General features: G+C 43.1%; 1 protein-coding gene across 1 annotated transcript; it reads left to right on the top strand.

Moving 5' to 3' along the window:
• Positions 1–2,525: 2,525 nt before the first annotated feature.
• On the top strand, positions 2,526–13,564 carry LOC124042983. Its single transcript, XM_046361148.1, has 5 exons — positions 2,526–2,687; positions 3,044–3,367; positions 3,640–3,745; positions 3,892–3,937; positions 12,332–13,564. The coding sequence occupies exons 1-5, from the start codon at positions 2,609–2,611 to the stop codon at positions 12,425–12,427; spliced, it is 651 nt and encodes a 216-aa protein (XP_046217104.1). The 5' UTR covers positions 2,526–2,608; the 3' UTR covers positions 12,428–13,564.
• The last annotated feature ends 1,292 nt before the right edge of the window (positions 13,565–14,856 follow it).

The following is a 14,856-nucleotide window of genomic DNA, read 5'->3' as shown; positions in this document are numbered from 1 at the left end:
TAAAAAATGACGCCGACAAAACAAAGAACAAAAACCAAACCGTGAAGCTTTGGGCTATGTGTCCTGATCAAAGACAAAGTTAACTTCCCACAAAACAGGTGGGGGAAAAGTATGGTTCTCAATCAGAGACAACGATAGACAGCTGTCCCTGATTGAGAACCACACCCGGCCAAACACATAGAAATAGAAAATCATAGAACATAGAACATAGACTGCCCACCCAAATCACACCCTGACCAAACCAAAATAGAGACATAAAACGCTCTCTACGGTCAGGGCGTGACAGTACCCCCCCCCCCAAAGGTGCGGACTCCGGCCGCAAAACCTGAACCTATAGGGGAGGGTCTGGGTGGTCATTTTTCCACAGTGGCGGCTCTGGCGAGGGACGTAAGACCCCGCTCCACCTCTGGCATGGCCCACTTAGGTGGCGCCTCTAGAGCGGGGACCCTCGTAGCGGGCCCCGGACAGGAGGGAGACTCTGGCAGCTCCGGACAGGAGGGAGACTCTGGCAGCTCCGGACACGAGGGAGACTCTGGCAGCTCCGGACACGAGGGAGACTCTGGCAGCTCCGGACACGAGGGAGACTCTGGCAGCTCCGGACACGAGGGAGACTCTGGCAGCTCCGGACACGAGGGAGACTCTGGCAGCTCCGGACACGAGGGAGACTCTGGCAGCTCCGGACACGAGGGAGACTCTGGCAGCTCCGGACACGAGGGAGACTCTGGCAGCTCCGGACACGAGGGAGACTCTGGCAGCTCCGGACACGAGGGAGACTCTGGCAGCTCCGGACACGAGGGAGACTCTGGCAGCTCCGGACACGAGGGAGACTCTGGCAGCTCCAGACAGGATGGAGACTCAGGACTCCCTGCGCTGGAGAGACACAGAGGAGACCTGGCTCTGGGAGCAGGCACAGGACTCACCGGGCTGGGGAGACATCCAGGAGGCCTCTTCCTTGGCCGAGGCACCGGATACCCTGGGCCGTGGAGGCGCACTGGTGGCCTCGAGCACAGAGCTGACATCACCCGTTCTGGCTGGATACCAGCTTCCACCCGGCAAATGCGGGACGCTGGCACCGAGCACACCGGCCTGTGAATGCTCCGCCTCGACACTGTGAGCATCACCCCATAGCACAGGGCCTGACCAGTCCCATGCTCTCCACAGTAAGCATGGGGAGTTGGCTCAGGTCTGCTTCCTGACTCTGCCACACTCCCCGTGGAACCCGCCAAATGTTATTCAAAAATGACACCGACAAAACAAAGAACAATAACCAAACCGTGAAGCTTTGGGCTATGTGTCCTGATCAAAGACATAGTTAACTTCCCACAAAACAGGTGGGGGAAAAGGGTACCAATGTATGGTTCTCTATCAGATACAACGATAGACAGCTGTCTCTGATTGAGAACCACACCCGGCCAAACACTTAGAAATAGAAAATCATAGAACATAGAACATAGACTGCCCACCCAAATCACACCCTGATCAAACCAAAATAGAGACATAAAACGCTCTCTACGGTCAGGGCGTGACATGTAAAGATCAAAAACAGAATCTAAATGGTCAAAAGCATTGAAAAACGCCAAGTGATTTAATGTGATTGAGTCAATGTGAAACTGATCTTAATGTCATGTACTACATTCTACACTGAGGTAGTTCAGAATGTCGTATGTTCTGGGGTGTCAGACCTCTTACAGTTGCTGCATTTATGTGGTTTATTTTATGAAATGACTGTGAGAGGTTAGATAGAAGGGCTTCAGATAATAAAACATTTAATATCATCTATTTCTATGGCTCAGACAGAGTGGCCAAGACAGGGCTCAAATCCCCATTACCACTAGGCCAGACTCCTGCGCTGAGGATTTACCCCAGTGTTTTACCCAAAAGGCTCAAACTTTTCTGTTTCCAACTGCCTAGGCTGGCACCCGTGTCTCACTGGGCCATGGCTTCGGCAGACCTGCTCAGACTTGGAGTCAAGGCAAGGCCCGGTGTACATTTCAGCTGGCATTTACATATCAATGTCTAACTGTGAATTTTACCACCTTCTCACAAAGCAACAGTCTTGAATGATGCAGAGGTTGATTCTGCTCACCACAAGTCTTTGGTGTTAGACTCCTGATGGAACACAATAACACTAGAGCTAACATGAACATAAAACACTGGTGACACCCTGGTGTGTGGGTAAGTTCAGGTGGCAGGTGGGGGACAGGGGAAGCAGATTGCTGCTTAGTGGCTATTCAGCAGCCTGATGGTCTAGGGGAAGAAGTTATTGGCCAGTCTGAACAGTTTTTGGGGACGGGATCATCGATGGGGAATGAGGCTTTGGATATGAAATCCACCTTGAAATCTAACTCTGAGCACACAGCAAATCACTCAGTAATAAAATGCTGAGCACCCGTGTGATGTCTCTGAGTTCAATGGCTGTGATGTTTCAGAGAAACTCACTTCTGTGCTTCTCTCTCACACGACCACTTCCTCTGTTCTCCATCCTCCTCAGACTACTGAAATGTTCATGACCCGCTCTCTCTGAGTTCCTGGTTAGCTAGCTGTGACACTGATCTCAGACTCTGACGTTCCACTCCACTCTGTCCATTTCTCTCTCTGTCAGTCAGCTATGTCTAATATCATCATGGAAACTCTCCTGTCCTGGGACCTGGTGTCTGTGGTCATCATGCTGTTCCTTGTCTCTACAGGTAAGCTACAGTTGATGACCATAGTACAGTGTGTGTGTGTGTGTGTGTGTGTGTGTGTGTGTGTGTGTGTGTGTGTGTGTGTGTGTGTGTGTGTGTGTGTGTGTGTGTGTGTGTGTGTGTGTGTGTGTGTGTGTGTGTGTGTGTGTGTGTGTGTGTGTGTGTGTGTGTGTGTGTGTGTGTGTGTGTATGTGTGTGTGTCTGTGTGTGTACCTGCCTGCCTGCCTACCTGGCTGTCTGTCTGTCTGTTTGTGTTTGATTTGCATTCTTATGACTTCTTAAAAGGATTTTAAAAATCTCACACTGTCCTTTAAAGTAAAGTACTTAAAACATTGTCTTTGTTGTTTCCTTTCCAATAGAGTCAGCAGGTGACTCAACAAAATATCTGAAAAATAAATCAGCTTCTTTGGGAGAAATTGTTACTTTGGTTTGCAATAACTCAGAGACGAATGCAACATACATCTGGAAGAAGGACACCGTTCTCATTTTCTCTCATAGTGACACACTGAATAAATCTCAAAGAAAATTCACCTCTGACAGGATGAGTGTTGATCCACCTACAAAGCTGACTATCTTTAATGTAGAGTTAAATGACACCGGGAGCTACAGCTGTCAAATAACAGATGATCAAAGTGGTGTACTGACAATGGGGTGGAATTTGACCATCACTAATAACCTCACAGGTAATGGAAGTAATGTTCTGTTTATACTGTAACATGTGGAGAAGAAACGGTATTCTGTAATGCCAGATATACATTTCCAGAATTTTGACTTTAACAAAAATATAAATTATTGTGATAATTAATGCAAACCATCAATACTGAATGTTATAATGTTATTATTTGGTTATTATCTCCCTATTGTTTACTATATAGTTATAAAGCAAAGGAATATAATACTTGTTTTAGACTTGTCAACTCTCCTGAAAATCCCAGTTGTTTCTGTCTTAACACAGATCATGCTGAATATAACCTACGGGGGTTATTGCTCTTCACAATTCCATCTGCTATTGGAGGAGTGGTTCTCTGCATTAACATCTGTTGTATGGTCTGGCTGTGTAGGTGAGTAGCTTAAAGTAGTGTACCTAAGAGCTCAGTTCAATCACATCTGCATTGCCTAAAGCACCGTGGTCTCATTTTGTATCTATTGTTGAGTAGGAGTTATATTTTCAATAAAATACCTAATTCAAGTTACTTTGTTTCTACAGGAAACGAAAACAGGAACAGACAAGTCATTGTGAGAAGCGCAAAGAGGTCAGTAGCTTATTTCAGATGGGTTGGGTTAAATGAGGAAGAAACATTTCGGTTGAATGCATTCAGTTGTGCAACTAACTGACTAGGTATCCCCTCCCCTTTCCATTCTACACTTGATCATTACTAAACGAAGTGGCTGTGTGACTTGTGTTTGTCCCACCAGCCGGACGCCTTTTCCTGTTTCTAAAACTCCCAATGTTCTGCTCATGTGTTTCTTTTACACACTAAACACTTTGAGGCCTCCTGCTTATGTTTATGTTGTCTTGAAAATGTGCACAATGTAAGGTTTTAGAAAACGGGAAAAGTCTTCCTGAGGGAGGAGCAAACATGCCTTTTCTGAAAGGTCAGGCTACGAATACAGTTTTAATGAATCTTTTTGATATTGCCAAATTTGTGGTTGTGGTAACTAGTGGAAACCAAACTTAGGATCCAAATCACATTCTGCCCATGTGTTATTTTACACGTAATTTCAAGTTTCTCACTTTACTCTAACAAATCAGATGTATTTATAAAGCCCGTTTAACTTCAGATGTCACAAAGTGCTTAGACAGAAACCCAGCATAAATCCCAAACAGCAAGCAATGCAGATGTAGAAGCACGGTGTCTAGGAAAAACTCCCCATAAATGCAGGAACCTAGGAAGTAACCTAGAAAGGAACCAGGCTCCGAGGGGTGTCCAGTCCTCTTGTGGCTGTGCCGAGTGGAGATTATAAGTGTACAAGCCATTAAGGCCAGATAGTTCTTCAAGATGTTCAAACGTTCATAGATGACCAGCAGGGTCAAATAGTAATTGTAGTAGTAGTAGAGCATGCAACAGGTCAGCACCTCAGGAGTAAATGTCAGTTGGCCGAACATTCAGAGGTCGAGCATTCAGAGGTCGAGCATTCAGAGGTCGAGCATTCAGAGGTCGAGAGAGAGAGAGAGGTCGAGAGAGAGAGAGAGGTCGATAGAGAGAGAGAGGTCGAGAGAGAGGTCGAGAGAGAGAGAGAGAGAGAGGGAGAGAGAGAGAGAGAGAGAGAGAGAGAGAGAGAGAGAGAGAGAGAGAGAGAGAGAGAGAGAGAGAGGTCGAGAGAGATCGAGAGAGAGAGAGAGAGAGAGAGAGAGAGAGAGAGAGAGAGAGAGAGAGAGAGAGAGAGAGAGAGAGAGAGAGAGAGAGAGAGAGAGAGAGAGAGAGAGAGAGGTAGAGAGAGAGAGAGAGAGAGAGAGAGAGAGGTAGAGAGAGAGAGCGAGAGAGAGAGAGAGGTCGAGAGAGAGAGGTAGAGAGAGAGAGAGAGAGAGAAGAGGTAGAGAGAGAGAGAGAGAGAGAGAGAGAGAGAGAGAGAGAGAGAGAGAGAGAGAGAGAGAGAGAGAGAGAGAGAGAGAGAGAGAGAGAGAGAGAGAGAGAGAGAGAGAGAGAGAGAGAGAGAGAGAGAGAGAGAGAGAGAGAGGTAGAGAGAGAGAGAGAGAGGAGAGAGAGAGAGAGAGAGAGAGAGAGAAGTCGAGAGAGAGAGGTCGAGAGAGAGAGGTAGAGAGAGAGAGAGAGAGAAGAGGTAGAGAGAGAGAGAGAGAGAGAGAGAGAGAGAGAGAGAGAGAGAGAGAGAGAGAGAGAGAGAGAGAGAGAGAGAGAGAGAGAGGTAGAGTCGAAAACACCATGTCCAGGACAAGGTAGAGTCATCATGCCAGGTAGTCCTGAGGCATGGTCCTGGGGCTCAGGTCCTCCTGGAGGGGGGAAGAGTTTGAGAGGAGAATTAGAGAGAACATATTTCAGTTCACACAGGACACAGATAAGACTGGAGAATTTCACTTGATAGGACAAACTGACCATAGCCCCCCGGCACATAGACTACTGCAGCATAGTTACTGGAGGCTGAGACGGCGATGCCCCCGAACAGGGCGAAGCAGTCAGGATGTAACCCCACCCACTTTGCCAAATCACAGCCCCCACACCACTAGAGGGATATCAACAGACCAACAAGTTACTAACTTGAGACAAGGCTGAGTACAGCCCACAATGATTTGTTTACAAATTCTAGGGACAATAAGGAGGCCTGCATCTTGTGACCATAGCAAATGTGTAGGTATGTACGGCAGGACCAAATCGGAGAGATAGGTAGGAGCAAGTCCATGTAATGCTTTGTAAGTTAGCAGTAAAACCTTGACATCAGCCCTTGCCTTAGTAGGAAGCCAGTGTAGAGAGGCTAACACTGGAGTAATATGTTACAATTTTGGGGTTATAGTCAAGATTCTAGCAGCCATATTTAGCACTAACTGAAGTTTATTTAGTAATGTATCCAGGTAGCCAGAGAGTAGAGCATTGCAGTAGTCTAATCTAGAAGTGACAAAAGCATTAGATTTTATGCACCATTTTTGGACAACAAGTTTCAGATTTTTGCTATGTTACGAAGATGGAAAAAAGCTCCCCTTGAAATGTTCTTGATATGTTCGCCAAAAGAGAGATCAGAGTAAGGCCGAGGTCCTTCACAGTATTATTTGAGACGACTGTACAACCATCAACATTAACTGTCAGATGAAACAGCAGATATCTTTGTTTCTTGGGACCTAGAACTATCAATGTCTTTCAATAATGACAGGAATGGAGGTCTTTATTCCAGTGAGATTGCGAAAGTGAACACCACCATGTTTAGTTTTGCCCGACCTAGATTGAGGCACAGACACCACGACCAGCCCGCTCATTAGGCAGGCGCTTATGGTGGCAGATTGACCAGGGCTGCATTTTCTGAGCTAAACTTATCAAGACGCACGTCCAACAACAACACATTAAACCTCATAATTCTGCCCCAAAATAATGACAATTTCTCTCAACCAGTGGCGTATTGGCTTTTTAGGTGAGCAGTGCCCAATTTGTCAAAAGCAGGGGGCGCAACATATTTTGCTTGTCCATTCCCAGCTCTCCTCTCCAGGGTGCTGTTGGAGAGATCCCTCTCTACAGCGCTCCACCAACATTCTGTCAAAAAAATGATCCAATATAAATCATGTAGCAGCTGTAGGATATGGTAGAAAGAGTATGTGGCCTTTTCTGGGGCGGCAGATAGCCTAGTGGTTAGAGCGTTGGGCCAGTAACCGAAAGGTTGCTAGATTGAATCACTGAGCTGACATGGTAAACATCTGTGTTATGCCCCTGAAAGAGGCAGTTAACCCACTGTTCCTAGACCAGTTAACCCACTGTTCCTAGACCAGTTAACCCACTGTTCCTAGACCAGTTAACCCACTGTTCCTACACCAGTTAACCCACTGTTCCTAGACCAGTTAACCCACTGTTCCTAGGCCGTCATTGTAAATTAGAATTTGTTCTTAACTGAATTGCCTAGTTAAATAAAGGTTAAATACCTTTTACAAATGTATTAATTCTGTAGCCTACAGGCTGGAGATAAAATGTATTAATTCTGTAGCCTACAGGCTGGAGATAAAATGTATTAATTCTGTAGCCTACAGGCTGGAGATAAAATGTATTAATTCTGTAGCCTACAGGCTGGAGATAAAATGTATTAATTCTGTAGCCTACAGGCTGGAGATAAAATGTATTAATTCTGTAGCCTACGGGCTGGAGATAAAATGTATTCATTCTGTAGCCTACAGGCTGGAGATAAAATGTATTAATTCTGTAGCCTACAGGCTGGAGATAAAATGTATTAATTCTGTAGCCTACGGGCTGGAGATAAAATGTATTCATTCTGTAGCCTACGGGCTGGAGATAAAATGTATTCATTCTGTAGCCTACAGGCTGGAGATAAAATGTATTAATTCTGTAGCCTACAGGCTGGAGATAAAATGTATTAATTCTGTAGCCTACAGGCTGGAGATAAAATGTATTAATTCTGTAGCCTACAGGCTGGAGATAAAATGTATGACAATGTAATGACACCGACACTTTTGCCAAATTCAGGTTTCTCTAAACGGCACTCAGTCAACTAAAACATTTGCTGTCATGTTAACAAACAACATATCCTAAAAACAGGACATGTCAAACTAAAATGGACAATATGGAACGGAGAATCACAACTGCTGTCTAGGAGTTTCACACCGTTGTCATGATCAGTGGTTTCAAGTTTGTATCCTTCAATGTTTTATCATAGCGAAAAAGAAAATACTTCTGCATTTCCTAGGCTCGTGATAACTCCTCATAAAGCTGCGTATCTGATATTCAGAGTTTAAATAGGCAAATTGATTAGTCACAGAAATCAGGACTAATAAAGCCAATGAAATAGCCTGTTTTAGGCTACACCTCATTGAGCACGGACCAACGCCTTTTGGATGTCTTTTTTTGGTGCAGTTATTTTTTGGTCTGGCCTATGGTGGTAGAACGGCAAGGACCGGCCCAGAAAGACACGGTTTCAATGGGGAAAGCTGAGCTAACTACAGTGACTGTGCGAGTGGCGGACTCCACAAAACAGCAAGGCTGCTGATTGGCTTGCACCATCATGTGGAGCTAGAGGAGTCAGAAGAGGCTACTCACCCACTTCTGAACTGTCAACCAATTTTGATTATGATGATTTAGCCTATGAACAGCTGAAAGAACATTCCAAAAACATATACACTGAGTGTACAAAACATTAGGAACGCCTGCTCTTTCCATGACATAAACTGACCAGATTAATCCAGGTTAAATCCACTTCAATGTAGATGAAGGGGAGGAGACAGGTTAAAACTTCTTATGGCTAGGTGGCAGTATTGAGTAGCTTGGATGAATAAGGTGCCCAGAGTAAAAAGAAGCTAAGATATGCATATTGTTAGTAGATCTGGATGGAAGACACTCCGAAGTTTCTAAAACTGTTTGAATGATGTCTGTGAGTACAACAGAACTCATATGGCAGGCAAAAACCTGAGAAGAAATCCAACCAGGAAGTGGGAAATCTGAGGTTTGTAGTTTTTCAACTCTTTGCCTATCCAAGACACAGTGGAAATTTGGTCCGATTGCACTTCCTAAGGCTTCCACTAGATGTCACTAGATACAGACCAGTGGTTGCAGGAATAGGCTCAATGCTAGAGCCATTGCCAAACTTTGTAGACTATTTTATTAAAACTCATGCGCAAGCACTGCTATCATATGTAAAACACTCTATAGACTTCATTAACAAGATCTCACCAATAACTGGTTTAACAGAGGACTGTATTTTGGTCACATTAGATGTGGGAGGGCTGGCAGCCCTAGCTCACTATTTGGGAGACAGAGATACTAACGGATATCCACCAACAAACTTTATTCTAGAGCTGAATATGTTTTGACGGATAACTATTTTAGGTTTGATGATGAATACTACCTCCAAACGAATGGAACATCCATGGGCTCCACATTCACTCAGAGCTATGCTAACCACTATGTGGGTCTTTTTGAAGAACGTTTTGTTAATAATAATAATTCAAACGAAAATCCATTTTTGAATAATGTCCTGAAGTGGTATCGATATATTGACGACATTTTTTGCACAAGGGAAGGAACGGAAAAAGAGCTGTCAGATTTTATGGCACTACTCAATGGCATTGACCCCAATCTCAAATTCACTATTGAATGTGACACACAACATGTTCATTACCTTGATATGTGAATTGAGAAATCAAATGGAACCCTGTTTACAACTCTGTATAGAAAAGAAACAGACAGAAATACTCTATTACAGGGGGACAGCTTCCATCCTGAGCCATTAAAAAGAGGACTTCCAAGAAGCCCGTTTTTCAGACTGCTCCTATATGCCACTCCACAGAGGACTATCTAGAAAAAGCAGCGGAGATGCGCAATAGGTTTCTAAGGAGAGGCTATTCACCACAATGTGTGGCTGAAGATCTTAATTTGGCATTGGGAAAAACACGAGATGAACTGCTACAAAAAAGACCCGCTAAAGCTAAAAACGTGGGAGATGTGGTCAAGAAACACTGGCTTTGCCGGCTGAATTTAAAAGTCCACCACTTACTGTGTATAGGAGAGCTCGCAATTTACGAGATAAATTGGTTCATGCCAACTGCCAACAACAAAAGAAAATCAGCCAGGCTATTTTACGCCCTCTTCCAAATGGCAGCTATAAATGCAGAGGATGTGCACAGTGCAACAACATGATGAAGTGTGAATATTTCTGTCACCCAAACACAGGAAAACGGTTCAGAATAAATGACATTATTACGTGTTCCACAAACCATGTTATTTACATTATTACATGTCCATGTGGGCTCTGCTATGCCGGTAAAACCACCGCTCTCTCAAACAGAGAGTTAGTGAACATAAAAGTTCAATCAGGAGAAATGACAGGGATTATCCAGTCGCAGTACATTTTAATGACCGAAAACATGACCTTTCTACCTTTTAGATGTTGTGGCATAGAGAAAGTTTAGATATCAGACAGGGGAGGTGATAGTAATAATACTCTGAGTAAAAGAGAATGTTTTGGGATTTTCACCCTCCAGACATTATTTCCAAAAGTATTTAATGATGAAATGCCTATGTATGTTATGTTCTGAATTTGAACATGAATGCATGGAACAGATGTGGGTGGGGCTAGGTCTACGTAAGGGTGCACATTTTCTGACGAAGGCCGTGAGGCCGACACATAAGCTTATTAAAGATCAGTGATACTATCAAGAGCAGTGTGCGGTTTCCTTTTTCCTTCACCACATTTTGTTACGTAAAACAAGCTTATTCTAAAATTGAATAAAGTGCTTTTTTTCCCCTCATCAATCTACACACAATACCCCATAATGACAAAGCAAAAATAGCTGTTTAGAAATTTTGGCAAATGTATTAAAAAAGCGGAAAATAACACATTTACATAAGTATTCAGACGCTTTACTCAGTATTTTGTTGAAGCACTTTTGGAAGTGGTTACGGCCTTGAATCTTCTTGGTTATGACCCTACAAATTTGGCACACCTGTTTTTGGGGAGTTTCTCCTATTCTTCTCTGCAGATCCTCTCAAGCTCTGACAGGTTGGATAGGGAGTGCCACTGCACAGCTATTTTCAGCTCTTTCCAGAGATGTTCGATCGGGTTCAAGTCCGAGCTCTGGCTTGGCCACTCATGGACATTCAGATACTTGTCCAGAAGCCACTCTTGCGTTGTCTTGACTGTGTGCTTAGGGTCATTGTCCTGTTGGAAGGTAAACCTTTGACCCACTCTGAGGTCCTGAGCGTTCTGGAGCAGATTTTCATCAAGGATTTTGCTCCGTTCATCCTTCCTTCAATCCCGACACTAGTCTCCCAGTCCCTGCCACTGAAAAACATCCCCACAGCATGATGCTGCCACCACCATGCTTCACCATAGAGATGACATTTGGCATTCAGGTCAAAGAGTTCAATCTTGGTTTCATGGTACCAGAGAATCTTGTTCCTCATGGTCTGAGTCCATTAGGTGCCTTACGGGCAAACTCCAAATGGGCAGTCATGTGCCTTTTACTGAGGAGCGGCTTCCAATGCTGCAGAAATGCTTTTGTACCCTTCCCCAGATCTGTGCCTTGACACAAACCCGTCTCAGAGCTCTAAGGACAATTCCTTCGACCTCTAGGCTTGGTTTTTGCTCTGAAATGCATTGTCAACTGTGGGACCTTATATAGACAGGTGTGTGCCTCTCCAAATCATGTCCAATCAGTTGAATTTACCACAGGTGGACTCCAATCAAGTTGTAGAAACATCTTAAGAATGATCAATTGGAACAGGATGCACCTGAGCTTACTTTCAAATCTCATAGAAAACCTGTGTAAATGAGGTATTTCAATATTTTTTCCCCAATACATTTGCAAAAAATTCTAAAAGCTGTTTTCGCTTTGTCATTATCAGGTATTGTGTGTAGATTGATGAGAAAAACATTGAATTGAATCAATTTTAGAATAAGGAAGGCTGCGACGTAACAAAATGTGGAAAAAGTCAAAGGGTCTGAATACTTTCTGAATGCACTGTACAGGACAGACACTGTGGCTGGATTGACAACAAGTGTATCTTTAAAATGGTGTAAAATACTTGTATGCTTGAGGAATTTTCATTATGAGATTGTTGTTTTGAATTTGGCTCCCTGCACTTTCACTGGCTGTTGGCGAGGGACGCTTACCGTCCCACATATCCCAGAGAGGTTATTAATCAGTACTGTCTCCACTCTCATCTCTACTCTCCTTTTATCTCACATCTTTTTTTGCTCCCTGATGTCTCTCCTGTTTTCACCTCTTCTCTCATTTTTATTTATATTTAATTTTTTTATTTAACTAGGCAAGTCAGTTAAGAACAAATTCTTATTTAAAATAATGGCGTGGGAACAGTGGGTTAACTGCCTTGATCAGGGGCAGAACAACAGATTTTTACCTTGTCAGCTCGGGGATTAGATCTAGCAACCTTTCGGTTAGCGGCCCAACGCTCTAACCACTAAGCTACCTGCTGCCCTCATTGATCTCTTCTCTCTCCACTCCTCTCTTCTCTCCCCTACAGGAGAGCAATGCCCAGTCTGATGGTCACACTGCCAGAAGAGAACAACACCAGCGGAGTCAATACTTTGAAAGACTCAACTCAGTCTACGGACTGTAGTAATCACACAGCAGTTACTTAACATGCCAAAAAAGAGTCAAGTATCATAGACGGGTTAGCTGACAAGGTCACGACAACAAAGAGCATGCTTCAATGAGGAAGAAGTCCATGTGTAGTTGTGATTCTGGATGACCAGATAACTAGCAACATTGACAAGAAGCTGCTCTGTGGGAATCTTAGGTGGTTCATTTCAGCTTGTTGTGTCTAGTTAGTGATACTGTGATGGAACATTTTCCGTTTGTGCTTTTCTAATAACCAATTTCTGTGCTCATGCAAGTGACTGATTGAAACATGCAGAGGAGGAATCCTCACTATCAGTATGCAATTTGGCAGTACACCCAGAACCGTGTTTTGAGAACTAAAGGGATATCTTAGTTTCAAGGTCTCAGCTTGGAGAGAGGAAGCCTCTTAAGGTATTGGTCAGTCACATGCATGAACCAAACGTTAATGATGAATTAATTATGAATAATAAATAAGCTAAATCATGCAAATATAACTTGTCTGTGTGAGCAGTATATAAGAGAACTAACGGGACTGCCCCGGTGAAGCTCACTTCAGACCGACACTTTATGCATCTAAGTTTGACTGGGACGTCTTCAGCGTGCTGTAAATAAACAATGCTTCATTTAAGATTGACTTCAAGTGTCCCTGTGTATAATTTCCATGACAATGCCATATCTTGTTTTGAAGTGTTTTGACTGATGTCACATCTAGCTAATATGGCAAAAATGTGCTAGCTAGCTAAACAACTGTAACAGCGTATTTGAGAGACAAGTGCTCAATGTGCAAATGTATTTATGTTTCCAATGATAACACTTTACCCCCAGCGGCATATCACGTTATGACACCCTCATAACCATATCATAATATGTCATAACAACTGACATAACGTGTCATATCCTGTCATTATATGGTCATAACACTGTCATGACCCATATTTGTACACCTGTTGTGACACATATTGCATTATTTGATGGCTGATTGGTTATGACACCTACGTAAGAGTGTCAAAACCCACATTTATTCAAATGTATTTTTTCCCTGCCAATAAGTTTCTGTTCGTTTTAAAGTTTATTCTTGTCCTTTGTTGTTATTGTAAATAATCATTTACATTCATGTTTTTTTTAAATACACTTCAAGATGCTGTCATGAAGCATTATGACCATCCTGTGTCACTTTACTTGGACTAAGAAAATAGACTTTATGACACTGTCAAGAAGCATTATGAACATCAGAATCATATAAGCCTGATAGGCCTATCATGTACTGAACAAAAATATAAACGCAACATGTAAAATGTTGGTCCCATGTTTCATGAGCTGAAATAAAAGATCCTCAAATGTTCCATATACACAAAAAGCATATTTGTCTAAACATATTCTGCACAAATGTGTTTACATCCCTGTTAGTGAGAATTTCTCCTTTGTCAAGATAATCCATTCACCTGACAGGTGTGGCATATCAAGAATCTGATTAAACAGCATGATCATTATACAGGTGTACCTTGTGCTGGGGACAATAAAAGGTCACACTAAAATGTGCAGTTTTGCCACACAACACAATGCCACAGATGCCTCAAGTTTTGAGGGAGCATGCAATTGGCATGCTGACTGAAAGAATATCCACCAGAGCTGTTGCCGGGGAATGTAATGTTAATTTCTCTACCATAATCCACCTCCAAAGTCGTTTTAAAGAATATGACAGTATGACCAACTGGCCTCTCAACCCGCTAACCAGGTGTAACCAAGCCAGCCCAGGATCTCCACATTCAACTTCTTCACCTGCAGGATCATCTAAGACCAGCCATCCGGACAGCTGATGAAACTGAGGAGTATTTCCATCTGAAATAAAGCCATTGAGGGGAAAAACTCATTCTGTTTGCCTAGGCCTGGCTCGCCAGTGGGTGATTGCCCTCACAGGCCCACCCATGAGTGCGCCCCTGCAAAGTCATGTGAAATCCATAGAATAGGGCATCATTAATTTATTTAAATTGATTGATTTTCTTATATGAATTGTAACCCAGTAAAATCGTTGACATTGTTGCAGGTTGTGTTGATATTGTTTTCAGTAATACCTTATTTCAGTCATCAGTCAAAAAGAGTGTGTATTGTCCTGCTCCTGCAGTCATCAGCCACAGAGTATTGGTGTACTGTAGGTGCATGTCTGACATCAATTTGTGCGCAATAATTTAATATTGTCAATTTCAGAAAATGTTATATAACTGTCACGACTAGTCAAGGTGGGTGGAATCAGGCGCAGAGAGCAAATAGTGAACAGAGGTTTATTCTCCGGTGAACAACAATAAACACGGACAACCCAAAATACAAACAGGGTGAAAAATATCCAAAACAGGAAATAACAGACAAACCGGAGAAATAAAACACAAAAACACCGACAGCCGAAACGAAAATGACAAAAACAAACAATCC

This window comes from Oncorhynchus gorbuscha, linkage group LG09 (genome assembly GCF_021184085.1).
Source record: "Oncorhynchus gorbuscha isolate QuinsamMale2020 ecotype Even-year linkage group LG09, OgorEven_v1.0, whole genome shotgun sequence".
Taxonomy (NCBI): Eukaryota; Metazoa; Chordata; class Actinopteri; order Salmoniformes; family Salmonidae; genus Oncorhynchus; species Oncorhynchus gorbuscha.
The sequence above is the reverse complement of the archived record's forward strand: the minus strand, read 5'-3'. Positions and strand labels throughout refer to the sequence as shown.

Excerpts from the sequence above, each read along its gene's own strand:
- LOC124042983 (XM_046361148.1), top strand. The coding sequence starts at position 2,609 with ATGTCTAATATCATCATGGAAACTCTCCTGTCCTGGGACCTGGTGTCT. Across the intron at positions 2,688-3,043 it reads GCTGTTCCTTGTCTCTACAG|AGTCAGCAGGTGACTCAACA; the intron begins GTAAGCTACAGT and ends CCTTTCCAATAG. Across the intron at positions 3,368-3,639 it reads CATCACTAATAACCTCACAG|ATCATGCTGAATATAACCTA; the intron begins GTAATGGAAGTA and ends GTCTTAACACAG.